General features: G+C 33.1%; 1 protein-coding gene across 1 annotated transcript in view; it reads right to left on the reverse strand.

Moving 5' to 3' along the window:
• The window catches only part of LOC132738461 (uncharacterized), a 33418-nt gene that overhangs the window by 4066 nt on the left and 9390 nt on the right, over positions 1-19962 (reverse strand). The window contains exons 4-8 of the mRNA XM_060725964.1: positions 18836-19150; positions 15680-16006; positions 12511-12617; positions 11482-11710; positions 2764-2872 (exon numbers count right to left, since the gene is read on the reverse strand). Coding sequence (XP_060581947.1) covers positions 2764-2872; positions 11482-11710; positions 12511-12617; positions 15680-16006; positions 18836-19150 — 1087 coding nt within the window. The remainder of the gene's footprint in view (positions 1-2763; positions 2873-11481; positions 11711-12510; positions 12618-15679; positions 16007-18835; positions 19151-19962) is intronic.

Genomic DNA, 19962 nt, shown 5'->3' on the forward strand with positions numbered 1-19962 from the left:
ACGCGCTTTAACCATCGTACCATCGCGCTTTCACCATCGTGCCATTGCGATTTCACCATCGTGCCATCGTGTTTTCACCATCGTGTCATCGCGTTTTTACCATCGTACCATCACGTTTTCAACATTGTGCCATCGCGTTTTCACCATCGTACCATCGCGTTTCCACCATCGTACCATCGCGTTTTCACCATCGTGCCATAGCGCCATCGTATCATTGCCTTTCGGTCAGTACAAGCAGTAAACTTACAGAAAGATGCCAGATTCTGATACGGCAGATAGTAAAAACAAGTTAAGAATATTTAATGATTAATTTAAGTTTTATATAAATAAACCTGTTATCTTCACATTAAAGTTTTCCATTTATGTCGTTATACTGTATATAGATCACAGATTATTTCATATATGCTTATATATGCTTCATATATGTTTGTATTTTTTCTTTCGCTGTATGTAAGATATCAACTTGAATCTTCATGTCTACAGTGCACAAGGATGACAAATTTAATTTTTTAAATTTTTGAGCGATTGCCTTTTGTTAATTTTTTTTTATGTTTCAAATACTAAGATCTAAAAAGTACGCGCATAGAAAGGGTGAGGGGTAAAATAATGAGAAGGCATACATTGTTGATGAAAATGTATCAATGCGCATGACCACTGGAAGACGATGGAACGATGATGAAATCGCGGTGGTATGATGGTACAATCATCGTACTATCGTGTTTTGACCATCGTACCATTGCGTTTTCACCATCGTACCAACGCGCATCGCGGGTACAGACGAAATAAACAAGAGGGCCATGATGGCCCTGAAGTCGCTCACCTGTACATAGGCCCCCGGAGCGGGGCCAGTTTAAACCCCAGGGCTTTTATTTGAACAAACTTGGTAAACAACCATTAGAAAATGTTTCATGCTAAACATCTAAGGTCTAGCTTGTTGGGATTTTTAAAAGAAGATTTTTTAAGTTTTTGCTTTACACATATACTTAAAAACAATGACACATCTGGGGCAGGGCCATTTTTGACCCCAGGGCTTTTATTTGAACAATATTTGTAGACACTTACTAGAAAATGTTTCATGCTTAATATCTAAACTCTAGCTATTCGGGTTTTTTCAAAGAAGATTTTAAGTTTTTGCTATACTCGTATAAGGAAAATCAATGTCCCCTGGGGCGGGGCCAATTTTGACTCCAGGGCTTTTATTTGAACAAACTTTGAAGACACTCACTAGAAGACGCTTCGTGCTTAATATCTAAACTCTAGTTATTTGAGTTTTTTCAGAGGAGATTTTTAATTTTTGCTATAGTTTTACACATATAGGGAAAATGAATGACCTCCGGGGTGGGGCCAATTTTGACCCCAGGGCTTGTATTTGAACAAACTTTGTAGACACTCACTAGAAGATGCTTCATGTTTAATATCTAAACTCTAGCTATTTGAGTTTTTTCAAAGAAGATTTTTTAATTTTTGCTATACACATATAAGGAAATTTGGAAAATCAATGACCCCCTGGGCCGGGCCAATTTTGACCCCAGGGCTCTTATTTGAACAAACTTGGTAGACATCCATTAGAACATGTTTCATACAAAATATCTTAGCTCTAGCTCATTGGGTTCTTTAAAAGAAGATTTTTAAGTTTTTACTATATGCATATGGGGAAAATCAATGACCCCCTGGGGCGGGGCAAATTTTGACCCCAGGGCTTTTATTTCAACAAACTTGGTAGACATCCATTAGAAGATGTTTCATGCTAAATATCTTAGCTCTAGCTCTTTTGGTTCTTTAAAAGCAGATTTTACTATATGTATATAGGGAAAATCAATGATCCCCTAGTGGGGCCAATTTTGACCCAAGGGCTTTTATTTGAACAAACTTGGAAGACATCCATTAGAAGATGTTTCATGGAAAATATCTTAGCTCTAGCTCTTTGGGTTCTTTAAAAGAAGATATTTTAAGTTTTTACTATATGTATATAGGGAAAATCAATGACCCCCTGGGGCAGGGCCAATTTTGACCCAAGGACTTTTATTTGAACAAACTTGGTAGACATCAATTAGAAGATTGTTCATGCTATATATCTTAGCTCTAGCTCTTTTGGTTCTTTAAAAGAAGATTTTTTAAGTTTTTATTATATGCATATAGGGAAAATCAATGACCCCCTGGGGCGGGGCCAATTTTGACCCAAGGGCTTTTATTTGAACAAACTTGGTAGACACACATTAAAAGATGTTTCATGCTAAATATCTTAGCTCTAGCTCTTTTGGTTCTTTAAAAGAAGATTTTTTAAGTTTTTACTATATGCATATAGGGAAAATCAATGACCCCTGGGGCGGGGCCAATTTTGACCCAAGGGCTTTTATTTGAACAAACTTAGAAGACACTCACCAGAAGATGTTTCATGCCAAAAATCTAAGCTCTAGCTCTTTGGGTTTTTTTGAAGAAGATATTTAAAGTTTTTCTTTTGGTCACCATGGCAACCAGAGTTCTGCATGGAATTAAATTCTTTGAACAATTTTGAAAGGTGACCACCAAAGGAACATTCCTGTGAAGTTTGGATGAAATTGGCTGAGTGGTTAATGAGGAGATGTCATTTAAAGTAAAAGTTTACGGACGACGGACGACGGACGGACGACGGACGACGGACGAAAAACGATCACAAAAGCTCACCCTGTCACTTTGTGACAGGTGAGCTAAAAATCACGTTTGTCCAAACGGAACACTGTACGAAATGATTAAGAAAAGTAAATGCTGAAAATCTCATTATACCTGTATGTAATGACTGCAATCACAATAACTATAACTGCCATTGAATAAACAATCATCAAAATTATGTATGCATCAAAATAATCGCTTTCAGGAATGAAATGTTCTTCATCTGCAAATATATATATAAAACATATTGAATCGTTAAGATATTACAAGTCAATTCTATAGTCTTTCTTTATCTGATTCAAGAGGCGAAAACTATGCCTGAAAATGAATAACATTAAGCATGGCCTGTCAACCGGCACTAGAGCATTTATTTTATTTATTAGACGCTGCTTGCACGTCCATTCAGCAATGGTGAAAATTTAAGCTTGTGTGTTTTCGAAGAAAACTGTTATTAGCGTGTACCGGCGGCTAATAGATATGCATTCGTCAATTCAGCAATGTGGAAAATTTTAGTCTTGTTATTTTTTTTGTTTTAACAAAATTAAACGGTAATGAAAATAGCTTTTCTAGTGTACAACATGTCACCGAGCTTTAAGGAATGAATATAAACGTTTAACAAAAGTGAAAGTGCCATGTTTGAATATCATGTTCTTTTTTTTATCTTTTTTAGCAAGTCTATATTCTAATGACGGGAACCAAATATGGAATGGGAACCAAAAGTATGACCAAAATGACTAAAATACGCAACGGCGTATAGAGCGCAACGGACATACTTTCTTTTGAAAATAATTAACAGTGAAGAAATAAAACAGATTAACTGAGTGAAAAATTGTTATAAAATGTATCACAATCATGTGAAATAATGACTGTGAAATGAAATAATTTCTTGGCGCAACGGAGATAAATTCGACTAAAGGGAACTGGAAAAGGGAAATTTATGGTTATAAATAATAATTATCAAAAAAGTTAAATAAATTATATAATTATAATCAATGTAAAGTATCAACATAAAAGTTTGCTGTTAAATTTCATTAGGAACATTTTTACTTTAATGTATTCGAAGGTTAATACATGCTTGCGATTTGGACTTATTCGGGATCTCAGCGCAAACGGAGATAATTTTGTATGAAAGACCAGGCTTATAAATTACAATCATTTGTATTAAATTGAATATTAATATCATAATGAAAGTATTATATTTGCCGGTAAAAAATGTACATACATATTCTCGACCGCCGACGGAAAAATATTTTTCTTTACTTTTTCCTTTTTCTTTGTCTTTTTTCTTGAATTTTATTTTAAGTATTACCAATTATTTCAATTTTTTCTTTTTCTTGATACACCTTTCAATCTTTGGGTTTCAACAATAGACTCACATTTCAGAATTTTCAAGACATGCAAGTTTTTTGTGAATTTATGCATTATGTTCTATTGTTTTTTCCGCAAATTTTTGCAAACGAGCACCATACAAGGGAAAAACTGATGCTTTGTTATATTCAATTTGTAATAACAAGTACTATTCTTCGAAGGGTGAATTTGTACTTTACCGGTAAGTTTTACAGTTTTGAAGTTTTTGTAAATATGAACTAAAATTGAAAAAACAACAACAACAAACAAACAAAGAAAACGAATTAAATTTCATCACTTATGTTATGTTCTTTAATTAGCTAGCAATTTATGTAATGTCATTTAACGCAGTTGTTTTCAGAATTGTTTGTGTCGTTGGATCAGATCTGTCAAACATCCAACAGATCGACACACATATACACACGCGCACGCACTCGCACGCACACACACAAACCCTTGTTGGGTCAATTCTTTGAAAATCGGCAACAAATTAAAATAATTACCCCCAAAATTCACATTGTGATCCATATGCGGATATGTATTCAATATCGAAATATAAAATACGATCTGTTCTTCTATTCGTAAAATACGAAATGCATTGGTAGCTGACAAGCACTGTTTTGAAAATATGTTTTTATATGCAATCAAGGTTTATATTACTTTTGCTTTGGTTTATTATTTTTTATTATTGACTTTGAATGAAAGTGGCAAACGCTCTCTTTTACTTGGGGACCATATGCCGCTTTTCATGGAATGGCACGAAATTGTCACATTGATGGTTCCATGATTACCGCAGAATGAACACATCTGCGGATGTTTCCTAATTTAAAATTTTACCATTACATGATTAAATATTGAACATTGCTTAAGCTGGTGCTATGGGGGCGTGGGCAGCAGTTTGCATTTATAGTACTGTCCATGAACAGGCTCAATGAAACCGAGTCTGCAACATTTCAAACTTTGCCGTTTTGGACTTTCTTTAGGGATTCTATTTTCTCAATTGTGTTAACACATTTGACATAATAAAATTACTTATGAAGTTTTTAATTTAAATATATTTTAAGTCCCCTGTACATTCTTTCTTAACAAATATATATCATTTCATATTTTTAAAGTCATTTTTATACATTAAGGTTCCAAGAGAAGAGATCAGACGGATTACGCTTAGAATGTGTGAAAAGGCGATTTACTGCTGACATTATATACGATGCTCGACAGTAGCTACTGGACTGTACAATCAACTATAGACAAGGAATGATAAATAGTAACCAATTGTTATCACACGGCCATAGCTTTTGCAGAAGCGGTGGGTTCATCGCAGCGGCGATGGGGATTTCGTCGCAGAAGCGGTGGATAAAAGATAGCCCTTTGCTGCTATAGGCAAGTTTATGACTGAATTTTACTTTATGTTTTAATGTTTTACCGGAAATACCTAGTGAGACTGGAGCCCACATATGTGCTTTTCCAGCTTATTACGCGCACGGGGTGGAATTCATTTCCATTTGTGCTAACACTTATGTACAGTTTGACATGGGGACGCCACTTTTGTCTATTTTAGGTTAAAGCACGTACAAATGTGTGCAAACCGGATGGGTTTGCACACATTTGTACGTGCTTTAACCTATTACATCATATGTATAATACTTGCACGAAACAACCATAAATTGGAATTTATGAAAATTGTTATTGCCTTTTTATAAAAGAATTGACAAAAATTGATTTCATCGCAGCGGTGGATTCGATTGCAACGCAGTGCGGTTGTCCCTATATCATTAATGTCTATTGTTAAGGTTTAACTTGACATAACGCATTTTTCAATTTAGAACAACCCTTTTCTTACGCTGACATCAGAGAAACGCTTTCTTTTAGTGTTATAAAATATGATTATATATTATTACACTGGCTGCCGGTGTCGCGTAATTACCACGCGTGTGATTATTACGCGGCGGCGTAATAATCACACGGTTACGGGTAGTGCCGTTAGAATCACACGATTGGTTAATATACTATAAAATAGTTAAATTATATACCATTTTATTGCAAAATGAATTTCGCACCTAATGGTATAACTTTTATGGATATTCATTAATTTTCTAACACACGAGAGGTTTTAATATGAAAACATTCGTTATTAAAAATTATAATTATGTTCTGATAAATAAGTTTTTAAAAGTTTTTGTCCTACTTTTCTAATGTGTTTTCACTTAGTGTTCAAGACAGTTGTGATTTTAAATATTGATAATAGCTATGCGTGTTTGTTATGTTTTGTAAGGGATGTAAATAGACAGACATTGATGTGCCATTTTTCCTTAATTATAATAACATTATCTTAACAAGTTAAATAATGGAATAATGGTTATCAATAAAAGTGCAATCAGATAGACCTACGTATATTTCCGAAATGAATAATTTGTATAAGAAATGTGCTCGCGTTTGATTATATCGCGCCGAAGTAACAACGGTCATGCGTACGAAATTAAATTGTATCATATATTACATATTTGGTTTATGTATAGTATAATACTATTTCTCTATAATTCTCTATAATCAAGTTTGTGTCTACATGTGTCTTCAGCTGACAGTTAATGCAAACTTTTGAAATATTTTGATGTTAAACAAGATCTCGGGAAAATGTATAAACCGCCTGCGATAGATAAGCCATGATAATCGCACGCATGGTTTAATACTAGAATTAATAATATTGTTTTCCAAAATGAAATGTGTCAAATAATTGTGTTTTTTTTACATTGTCAAACACTTTTGTTACACAAAACACAGGAGCATCTTGAAAAAAAAATTGCATTTTTTACATTTCTTTTTTGTTTGTTGTTGTTGTTGTTGTGAATTCCATTTACAAAATGCTATTTGAGAACATTTTATAGACAAATTCATGCAACAGGTTAAGTATTAGACAACACAGTTGTGATTAGGGTGATAAATAGGCAACGGAAAAAATATATGTACAAATCAATGTACAAATGTATCAAACTGAATAAATTGATAATACTATTCAAACTGTTTAATGACAATTCAAAATCAAAAGCATTCAATTTTGCTTAACTGTCATAAGTTTAACTTTAAATGTTGCAAAACATTATAAAAGAGAACATGAAAGGTTACGTGACACGTTATAAAAATATATATTCTGAAAGTAAAAACATTATCAAAAAATGTGCACAATTGTAGAACCATGTTCATAGCCTGAGATCTTCATAATCAGAGCTCTCTAACCAGTACGCTACTTGGATTTACGTATCTATATCCACTTTTATTTTTCTATATAAAAATGTAATAATTGAAAAACTTGCACAACCCATTAAATCATAATGGTACGAGAAGTAATTGAATTTAGAAGGATTGTACATGCAATTATTTACCATGCAAATTTAACAACACAAACAACGTTTACATTTCGCATACTATTTTTTAAGCGATTTGTTTTGCTTATTACTAATATCACACTTTAAGTGGGTGTGGTTGAACTGAAGCCTTCCATGCGAAACGGATAATGGGCAATCACGATAATATTAATGCACAACATTCTCCATTCTGTTTCTCATAGCCAGAGTTCCTTTAAAGTCACATGCTTACCTTTTTTCACTTTTTCACTGTCAAGCTTTTTTGTCAAAAAAACTGACTGTTATTATGGTGATTTAACAGTTATTGATAAATTTGTGGCATCCAATATAAAAATGCTTAAAAACTGCCCTATTCTTTTTTTATAAATTGAACATTTCCGATAAAAACCGAAGGATATTAATATATATTAAGGGTCACAGGGCTACTGATTATTCAAGCAACGTTAACAATGAAACTGAAAACAAATATGACAATTTGGATTTTACATGTGTTCAATAGTTTTAACAATTTATAATGTGGTTCTGTTCTGGTTAAGACCGTGTGACCACGCGTGTGATTATTATGCGGCGGCGTAATAAAGACACAGTTATGGGTAGTGTCGTGATAATCACACGCATGACTTTATATTTAATCAGTTTTATACGAATGATAAATCTTTTTCTTAAAAAAAAAGTTCTGTGTTTAATTGTAAACCTTTTTAGAACACTACTATTTGTTCAATTTGCTTTATTACCACGCCGCGTTATAATCACACGGTTAGGAGTAGTGCCGCGATAACCACACGTATGGTCTTATATACGAATCATATACAATCTTGAGTTTCACTACACAATGTTTCATGACAAGTATTTAACATGTAGCCTTTGACAACTTATAGGAGAAAATTTCAAGTTTATACTACATACATATATGGAAAACCTATGATCCCCAGGGCGCGGCCAATTTTGACCCCAGTGGTAAAATGTGAACACTCTTGGTGGAGGTCTACCAGATAATGCCTTATGCAAAATATCTATGCTCTAGGCCTTATGAAATTCTTTGAACAATTGTGCAAGCTCTTCACCCATGGAACAATCCTGCAAAATTTGGTTGAAATTGGACAAGATGTTTTTTCACAAGAAGATGTTTTAAGTTCACTATATAATCTATAAAACACACACACACACATGCACGCACACACGCGCCCGCATGCACCCACACCTACACACACAGGTAAATCGCCATATGCCACGTGCACCGCAGCATCTACATTCATCTGACGGCAGTCCAACACATTTTCAAAACAATAAGATGACAATTACATTGTTTATGTGTTCACTCAAGCCTTATGAAATTTAATAAAGCTTTTTAACATTTAGAATAAAATGTTTCATTCCACGCTGTTATCAAACAATATGATGTAAGATACATGGTATGGTCAACCTCGTGGACCTCATTGGAGCTAGGTTGGGAGAAGTGTGGGAATTCAAAGATTATTAAATCACGTTTAAAGCATGTGGATTTACCGAAAGATTGCATCAGAAAAAACTAAGCACATAATATGCTATATATCAAAATTAAATGCCCAATATGTTCATTTTTGTGTTTATATATACTATAAAGACATTAATAAATTTCTTTTATTCTGTTTATATAGTTTCTTTTTGCATGGAATTTTATTACAGTCTGTGCTTTTTGTGATACCATACACTGTACCAGTAATCTTTCCGGCACCTCTACTCCAAATAAATAAAAATGGGGTAATTGAACACCAGGACCTTAAATGCACTTCCTTACTGAGTGGGGGATCTGAACATCACTGCCTTCCAGGTTCATCCTGTCTCGACCTCCGGTCTGCCTCTGTCTTGGTACATATCACCCTGTCTCGTGGTCTGCAAGTTCCTACATGTATGGCCAGTTGAGATGTTTAATGTCAAGGACTCACTCAATATGGCTTTTTGACAATCCATAAATATTTCGGAAAATGTCTGTCTTATCATTCATGTGACATTTTAATAATATTAATTAAAATCCTTTCATGCAAAATAGAACTCACTGGTGAGGAGTTAATTAAGGGCTTCTCCCCCTGATACAAAAAAGGTCAAATTAAAAGTTGTACTGTTACAATGTCAAAAATAAAATCAAATATATAGACAATAATTAAATGTTATACAAATATTGACTTTTTAGCTGTTGAATATGATGTGATATGTACTAAAGAAATTAATATTGACCGAGGCAATAGTTGAGGTCTATATTAATTTTTCAGTACATATTACATCATATTCAACATCTAAAAAGTACATATCTGTTTTATTATATGATTTATAAATAGCTTTTATATGGCTTATCAAATCTGCCATTGCATATGACGGAAATCTTTATTTTTAGTTTTATTCCGAAAAGCCTTTAAAAACCTTTTTTAATTAATGTTTGGTCTGTCCTGAACTGTATGTTACAAGAGTGGCACCAGGATCTCTCAAGTTCTCTCCCTTGGACTGTGAATAGCCACCACTGAAGATTTATTGTAGTTGTTGAAGAAAGATAGGCATTATAGGCAAATAGCCATAAGTTTCTTAATTTTCATTGATTTTTTTATCTAAGTCAATTAGATGTATTTTGTACTTAATAGTATAATATCATGTTACTTTACTTACTTTGTTTCATTTCCTAGAACGTTATAATTAGGTAAAATTACCCTATTTTTAATGATTTAATGTATTAGCTTGGATAGTTAGGCATCATAGGAAATTAACCTTAACTTTTTTTAATTTTCAATGAAATTTGATGAGATTTTCTTATTTTATACAATTAGATGTATTTGTTACTTAATATTATAATATTATGTTGCTTTACTAACTTTGTTTCATTTCCTAGGAGGTTATAATCAGGTAAAATTACCCACATTTTTAATGATTTAGTGTGTAAACTCTGATAGTTAGGCATGATAGGAAATTAGCCATAATTTTTTTAATTATCAATGAAACTTGTTGGGATATTCTTATTTTAATCAATTAGATATGCTTGTTAAGTAATATAATAGATTTATGTGGCAATTATAACTTTGTTTCATTTCCTAGGAGATTATAACAAGGTAAAAATACCCCATCTTTTAGTGATGTAGTGTATTTTCTTCGATCATTAGGCATCTTAGGGAATTTGCCAATTGTTTTTTTTTCAATTTGCAATGAAATTTGTTGGGATTTCCTTATTTAATTCAATGAGATATGTCTGTTAATTAATATAATAGATTTATGTTATATGAAGAACTCTGTATCATTTCCTAAGAGGTTAAGATAAGGTAAAATTTCCTGTTGTATCGGTGTTTTGTGCTCTTTCTTTAATAGTTGGGGTTCATAGGGAATTTGCTATAACATTTTTATTTGAATTTGTTGGGGTCTTCTTCTTTAAGTCACCTAAATAAAGCTTTTAATCAATAAAGTTTATTTAGATTGAGTTATCTAATCCATTACTTTTCATGAGGCGTTAAGTATTATTCTTTTTCAGTGAATTTATCTACCTTTGAAACATAAAATTGTTATTGTAGGAAAATTAAAATTACAATCAATTAAAATTGTACAGGTGGCAAGGGATATTAGTATACAAACTGGGTACCAATTAACCTGTTTTATAAATTGATATAAATACATAGGTGATATTTAAGTAAGAGATATTATACTTAGACTTTTATCAGTTATGAGGCTTATAACTTATTTGAGGGAAGTTAGACAAGTGTCTTGGGACTACAGCATACCTAGCTTCCTAGCTGAGGAAAGTTTTTATAGATTTATATGGTTATATATGTGTAGCTTATATATTTTTATGTTAACTGAGGGGGACAGGGGCATAGTACGGATATCATACGGTGGTATTATATTAAGTAATGAATATGGCTCGATTAACCTTAAAAGGGATATAAGATAAAATACAGAATTTAAATATAAAAGAGAGCTATACATGTATATTAAAGCAAGGTATATTATGGACCTCATATAATATCAAAAGGTATTTAGTTTTAAACAAGTAAACACCGAACGGGTGGGGAACGAAGGATTGATACTTTTAAAAGAGACCTTAAATAATAATTATAACTGTTTTATTTTACAAATCTTAATTTACAATGAATGAGAAAAAAGACAACACTACCTTGCTCTCCAATAATGTATTTCATAGAAGATTTGTATGACTCTTTGCGTACATTCCCATATATCGCGGCTACTTTCAGATAGTATTTCCCAGTTATACTGGCATTGGCCACAATTGTCTCTGTATAGTGTACTTGCTTGTTATTTCCGCAATCAGAATTATTTGTACAACTTGTTGCATATTTGTCTCTGATTTCTGGGTTGAATTCTGTTTCAATTTTACTACTTTCCTACAAATACACATAAAACACTTAAGATTCAATCCCACCCTAAAAATAGTTTGACCCAGACAGTCACTATAAACCAATCACAGTTTCATAAACAATACTTTTTGGAAAGCGTCAAGACTCTTTACCAGTTTTCGTTCTTTAATTTAATCGAAATTTTGTAGCATATAACTGTATCATTAGGCATTTTCGCTACAAGTTGGTGCGAGAGGATCTGCATGATTTCATGAATACCAGGATGCTTTTGCTTACATACAATTCTATTTCTTTCTTTCTTGCTAATTTTTTGTGGTTAAGGTCGTTGACTTCAAACCACTTGCCCCTCACCTCTGTGGGTTCGAATCCCGACAGGGACTTTGGATTCTTTCATGTGAGGAAGCTATCCAGCTAGCTTACGGAACGTCGGTGGTTCTACTCAGGTACCCGTTCGTGCCTGAAATAATGCACGGAAGGGCACCTGATTTCTTCCTCCACCAGTAAAATCTGGAACGTCGCGATATGACCTATACTGTGTCGATGTGACGTTAAACCCAAAACAAACAAATCTTGCTAATTAATAACGTTTTGATGAACCTTTATGAGTCAAATATTACAAGTGTTTGAATTGGTCCTAAGATTTAAACTAAAATAATTTTTCAAATTAAGTTGATTGTTTGTTGCAATTATGTAGCTTGAAAGACAAAAACAAGTAAGATATTATAATCACCATTTGGATTATTGGAGTTTAATCTGTTTAAGTATATAATAACTATGTACTTATAAAAACGTATCGCCATACATGATATTTATATCAAAGAACATACGGAGATCATTATCCATTTAAAAGAAACGTTCGTGTCCTGTGAAATACAGCCAGACGTTGCTGATATGGTCCCAGATGTTGTGTTTTCAGCAAGGTGTGGCTCGTTATCTGTAAAAAACGCCATATTTTAACCGTTTTTTGGTGATGCTTTTTTTATATATATCATGTGATTAATATGCATAAGACTTTTAATAACGTTTTACTAAATTTGAGACAATTAATCCAGTATCAATGTTACCGTCAGCGTTTCTATTATAGTTAACACTGCTAAATTATTCTTTATCAGCCAAGTTTAAATGATGTGTCACTAATGAGACGTGTTTGTTTCACATTGTTGCAACGGTGGAAATGAAATTATAAAAAATATTCAATCATGGAAATCAGTCCTTATTTGTAACAAAAGTGAAAAATGAAAAAAAAAAAAACTTTCGGGAGAGCTTTCATTTAATGTATGTTTTGCATCAAGAAATACAAACATCATGAAGTTAATAAACTGCTCAAAATAAAAAGGCGCATGTACATATTTGAATTTCATGTGGCTTTATTAAATAAAAACTCAAACCGGTTATGGTAGCATTATAAAGTATATTAACTCAACAAATCAACAAAAGGAAACAGAGTACATCAGTGTTAAAATCTAAAATCCTAAACAATTGAATATGCAAACAGAATGAAATGAACATTTTCATAGAGTAGTGAACTTCCACAAAGAGTGTTTGTTAGTAATGTGTATGGCCTGACCTTACCCCCTCCCATTTAATATTGAAACATACACAACCCGTTCTAAAAAGCGTCCTTGAATGTAGTCCACGCATGTTTAATGGGAATAATATCAGGAGATAGCGTTAGCTAGTCCATTTCTTCAATGCTCTTTTAATAAAGGTAGTCCATGTCTTCTCTACGTGTGCACGGGTATTATCTTACAGAAATATCCATGCTAATATACAAAGTACAAACTTTTAGGTATTTCAAGACCATTATTGAAAGATCTAGGTCAATATGCAATTTTGCCGCTTGGTAACACGAGGTCCTTTATTCTACTATATAGGTCGAGTGCATGGTCGCAGGTGCAGAATGACGTAAACAACACTCAGAATTAATAATTGGCTGCTGAATGAAGTTTATTTTTAAATGAACATGACACAACAAAGTTTAAGAGTGTAGGTTTATAAACTCGGGAAAAAATCAGTCAAAAATGACTTTTAGAAACTCCTAAGATGACGTTAGATATCGGTACATCTGTAGACATAAAGGCAGCAGTTATTAATATCAAAAACAATATAGGCCTAAGCCAAAGAATGTGTCATGTTTTAATATCTAAAGCTAGGGCTACTTCTCCAGATTAATCTATAAGACAATATGAAATAAATCAATCACAATAACCATCAACAATACAGCAACACTGATCTAGATCCTTGGCCCGGGTTATGGGGGTGTTCACATATGACTGCAACAGGGTCAATTTTCAGAAGTGCTTTACATATTGTGCAAAACTAATTATCTCAATCCTTCAAAAGACTCACCATCATATGATATACAAAGTTTTAGTCTTTTAATCTATTTTTTAAATGCGTTTTAATAATCTTTTGAAGTATACTGTTCACACACTGGAAAATAGCCGAACCGAGAATTTTTTCACGTTTGATATTTTCTTCCAGCAAGGTGTTTTTTAGAGCCTCGGAAATAGGAAAGATCTAGCGAATAATGAGGGTGAAGAAACTCGACATCCTTCTCCTGTTTCAGATATTCTCGTACAATGGCCGCTTTGTGTGACGAAGCATTGCCATGCAAAAACCTGACACCACGGAGACCAGTTGCTGGTCGATGGTTTTTGAAATATTACTTTTATTTATGAATGACCTTGTCATTGTAAAACTTAACATTTACAGATTTACTCTTTGGTACGGCTATTTGAATAGCAGGACCTTGATTGGTAAAGAAAATTACATACATGACCTTTTAACGCTCATAGTGCGTTTTACTGTGCAAGGTCTTAGACTTCCTTTTGTTGCCCATATTTTGTTATGTATCTTTCGCTAGGGCTCATTAAAGTGAATCCACGTATCATCGCCAGTGATGAGATTTGCGAAAGATCGATTGTTGTATTTAGGGAACTGATTAAAGAATTGTTCGGAAATTCTTATCGGAGCAGTTTTTGCTTTTTTGTAAGGATATGAGGTTATCCCTCTGGCGCTTATCCTTCTTATTTTTAAATCACGTCTGAGAATTTCATGAGCGCCTCCTACAAAGAAACCAACTCATTCGGCTATATACCTAGATGTAAATCTTGCATAAATAGCAATCAAATCCTTTACTTTTTAAACCTTTTTTGGCGAAGTTGCAGTTTTCGACAGGTGTGCATGAGGTGCATCGTTTACTGAATCCACATCACTTTTAAGTTTTTTACACCACCGTGTGGCAGATGAAAAAGAAACTTCATTGTTCCAATGAACACGACATATTTCATTAAATATGTCTTACGCCAGTATACCAACATTACAGCAGTTCTTGACCGTATTTGGTCGGAGAAAGGAAACCTTTTTCCAACCATTTTAGCGTTAGTATACACGAGTAGATAGCAAAAAAAATCGAGCTATTGTCAAAGCTAGACTGAACTGATTTACACATGTATTGTTTCAATTGAGAGCTTACATAGCCATCTTTGCGACATTTTTACATAGTTCGTGCAAAACGTGGTTAAAACCGAGATATTGGCCTAGTTGCATTCATATTTGACACCCCTCGTATCTAGAGATTGTTGACTTGTGACAGTACCGTCCATGAACAGGCTCAATCAAACCGAGCCTGCAACATTTTCAATTTTGTCGCGTTAGGCTTTCTTTAGGGATTCTTATTTCACTCTATTTTGACATCATCAGATCAAGCGCACAATTTCACAAATGAAACTAGAACTAATATTATCCTAAAAAATAAAGAACATTAACAAAAGTTAAACAGAATTTTTTTCTATTTCATGTTTTCTAAACAGAATGAGAGATATTTGTTGACAATGACAACTGTTACTGTGTTAAAAGGGCGACAACCAATATTATTGGCAGTGTCTTTACGCCGTATTTCATTTCAGATCTGGCAAAGGCATTAAAGCCGTTACGCCTCCGAGGTCATAACGGACATCATCGGACGGTAAAATTATTAAATATTATGCTTACCTCTGACTGTTATATTGTACGAGTCACTATGAGATCCGTCTGAACATACCAAATTTCTTCCGTTATCTTTCATAGTAACTTTTATTATTGTCAAATTGAAAATACACTGTTTACTATCAAATGAAATATTGTATTGTCCTTCAAGTTCCGGATTAATATCGCAAACGTTTTGTAAGCATTGAGCAATTGCTATTTTATCATTTCTATTCTTCCATACAATTGCAAATGTATCCTTCTTAAAGATGCAAGATAATGTTAAGCTTCTGCCACATTCAGATGGTGTTACATCAGCCAGAGTGCCTGCTTTCTGTATAACAACATCTGGACCTGAATTTTAACGGAATTGCATTATAAAGTGTACATTTGAAGAAAACTAGAAGGTACAAATTATGAGCATATTTATTAGGAAACATATAAATGGTATTGTAAACTGAATGAACCGTGTGAAATAGCAAACAAATTGAAGATTTAAAGTGTATAAAGCCATTTATATGATGCAAAAATAATTGTTTGAATTTTTTAAAAAAATATACCTAAAAAATGCTTGTATGAAATAAATATGGTAATTTATTACATTAAGCGAATGGCGCATGCACAAAATCATTGCTGAATGGATAAAACTCTAATAATATTTTGTTCCGCAAAATTTTATTCTGTTTATGTACATTATTCTTGTGCATTAAATAACAGAAAAATTCTATGTTTTAACTTTTTCGGATTGTAGTAATGCATTTACAACAATCCTATATGCTGTGTTTAATTTGATATATGCTTCATGTGCTACATGACATCGTTCGTTTCACACGGTACTCCATACAAGCAAAATAATGTTGTTTGTAAACAATATATATCGTCGGTAACCTAAAACAGTAATACCACCGATAGTTGTGGACATTTTTCCCGGTGCCTGGTTAAAACAGTGCGACATTATAATCTCAAGACCGGTGTTTTTATATAAAATGTAAAGAGAAGGAGGAACTGTTACACGTGGATGGAGTTCTTTTGATAACTTGTCAGGATTTGTACTGATAACTGTCACGGAGTTCGTCGAAAACTTTTATATATGCCCAAGAAACACTTGTCAAAAATGGTAATTTTTTTTCTGTCAAGAGTTCGAGGTGCGAAATTAAACTTTGAATATATAGAATGCCTTACATATTGTATTATGTGTCAGAAAACAACAACAGCAACAACATAATTGACCTTTTTTTCATTGCCTCTTGTTTATCTGGTAGTTTTAAGTAAAATTTTCAAATTAATTGCCCATCCGCACATATTGATCTGTTCATTTGTGATGTTCTTCCTTGCCAGACATAATTTCCAAATTATAATGGAAGGTCGCAAACATAAAGCACCGGTTGACACATTTTTGCCCGATTTTTCAAATGTCCTAGAATTCTTCTGAAAACTCTGAAGATGCACTTGAGTTCTTTTGATATTTTTTGTCACTGCAAGTTTTATTGTTTTTTGATTATTCAATAAGTGTATAAATCATTTTCTTAAGTTTGCATTTGTCCAATTAGCTAATTAAGTATGGCTAGGAAGAAGATCACAAATGAACAGAAAAAGCAAATAACTACCTAAACAAGAGGCGATGGAAAAAATGGACAATAAAGTTTTTTCTGACACATAATACAATATGTAAGGCAAACTTAATCATCAAAGTTTAATTAAGCACTTCAAGCTCTTCTTTTAAAGATGAAAATTACCATTTTGACGAGTGCTTCTTCGACATTTTCCGAAGAACTTCGTGACAGTTATCAGAAAAATCTTATATCATGCTCTTTCACACTATTGTTTAATTCGGTCTGAGCGGTGTTTGTCGGCTATTTAACACCGGTTTTGTCGTTTTATTAACCGCTCAGTCCTACGGCCTTCGTGGTCAATTCCTTCGCATTAAAACTCCAAACCGGTGTTAAATAGCCGATAAACACCGCTGAGACCGATGATATTTTTTAAACAATCATTTAAATTACAAAACGGCCAAATTTTTTTTTGGTTCATTTGAGATTTAAAACGTGCTCTCCGTCAACATATAAATAGAAAGTTTCTTTGCATGTAGAAAAGTCAAAATATAATATAATTATATTGAAACATATAAAGAACAAAGTTTTGCTTATCTTGAAATTATCAGTGAAAAAAAAGGCGACGCTTTGATAATTAGTACCGACAAAATCATCACATACAGGTATAATATATTGTAGACAGTCATAACTAATTGCACCTAAAATTGAATAGCACTAGTTTTATATTCTGAATTTCAAACAGTGAGAGCAAAAATCTTTAAAGATCTTCGTAAAATTCCAATAAAGAACGAGATTTATAACATCTTATAACAATAAAAACACAATATATGTAAAAAATTTCATTTCATGAGATTAATTGTTTTCTTACTAGTATTCACATGATTGTATTAAATACTTCTTCCTCAAACTGATATTACAATAAAGATTCTGTAGTTGATCTACAAGTCATCTTATTAACATTTCTGACCAATTTCAAGGACATTTGGACCAAAATAGTAGCTTCTCTTGTGCTTACAAGGTTTCTCAATATATGTTTCTCAATATTTGGACTGTACGACTAGGATAATCCATATTCGAAGATGAGCTAGAAAATTATTGGACATGAGCAAGTAAATTACCAAAACAACATTTTCTGACAAATTGTCAGGATGTTTGGGTTGCAAATGTTACCTCTAGAGTGTAAACAAGATGTTTCCTTATTTGGGCTGTATGATCTAGTTTTTTACCCCAGGTGACATTCGAACTTGAGCTAGATATCATCAAAACAACCTTTCTGGCCAATTTCCAGGATATCCGGATCAAAATAATATCAACTAAAATGTTAACAAGATTCTTATACTTTAGCTACTGTGACCTAGTTTTTCATCCGGCGAGATGACCCAAGTTCTGACTCGTCCGAGCAATTACTTGGACAAAATCCTGTCCAAGTTTGGTGACAATTGAGGCAAAACTGTAACCAATAGAATGTTAACGAACTAAATGTGGACAGACGACAAACGACGAAAGACAGATGACAGACGCCGGACATTCACCGATCCTTTAATCTATTCCTGGGCCAGCTTAGGTGAGCTTACAAACAACACACATTTTTTTACAAATGAAAGAAATCTAGTAGAAAAATTTGTCTTACCATTTATGCTAATAATTTGAGAATCACTGTGTAATCCGTCTGAACATACCAACTTTTTCCCGATGTTTTTCACTTTTATCATTGTCAAATTAAAAATACCCTCTGCTATACCGACTGAAATTTCGAACTCTTTAACATAAACAGGATTTAGATCGCAGACATTTTTTATACATCGAGCAATTGGTGTTACTTCGTCTGAATACTTCCATAAGATAGCGGCAGTGCCCTCCGTAAAAGAGCAAATAAATGTTATTTTTCTGCCACATCCATATTGAATGTCGTCAGTCAAACTGCTTGCCTTTTGTACAACAACATCTGCAAATTAAAGTGAAAGATGCTATAACTGTTCGTAAGAAGAAGGTTTAACGGTTTGATTATGAATGTACCACATATATCAAGGGACAGGACGTAAATTGTTGCTCACTTTTTGCTCAAGCGAAAACAAATAGTTACAAACTTGACAAAATTGCTACCGAGTCATAAATATTTACAAAGCTCGCACATACTTTTCTCAGGTAAGTGGGTTTGTTTGTTATTTTGAAATTCTTTAATAAGCACATTCATTAAAGCAATTTTAATAGGACACTCTGTTTAAGGTTTTAGCATCCTGTGATCTGATATGACGAAGTTATTGAAGTTATAAGCTCATTTATGTTCAGCTGTAATTTTTGAAGTTCACCAAACAAGATAAAATATGTATCTATAAATACTGTGTAACATTTTAATATGTATGTTCAAAACAAAGTTTCAATACAAAATCATATCTGGATCAAGCGCATTTTGTTGCAAACTTGTACTTCAAGCATTTCTGGTTGCAAACGTATTATTTTAGTCGAATGTAAAACTGCCAATTATTCAACGCTATTGATTAGTCACATATATTTCCTTGAAGATTTTATACAATTATGTAAATTATTTTTACATTGCTTTGACATTTTTAGAGGTTTCTTTATTTAGTTGTCAATTGTTATAATTTATTGGTAAGGCCACTCCATGTCCGACTTTTGTGCCCTCTCCGGCTTTTTGTTCGGTCCCCTACTAAGTGTGCAACCACGTCACGTCCTGTCCCTTGATATACACAGGGTAAAAGCGAACATGGGTTAAGAAATACAACAAGTAAAAATCAC

This window comes from Ruditapes philippinarum, unplaced genomic scaffold (genome assembly GCF_026571515.1).
Source record: "Ruditapes philippinarum isolate M1 unplaced genomic scaffold, ASM2657151v2 ctg1591_1_1_1_1, whole genome shotgun sequence".
Taxonomy (NCBI): Eukaryota; Metazoa; Mollusca; class Bivalvia; order Venerida; family Veneridae; genus Ruditapes; species Ruditapes philippinarum.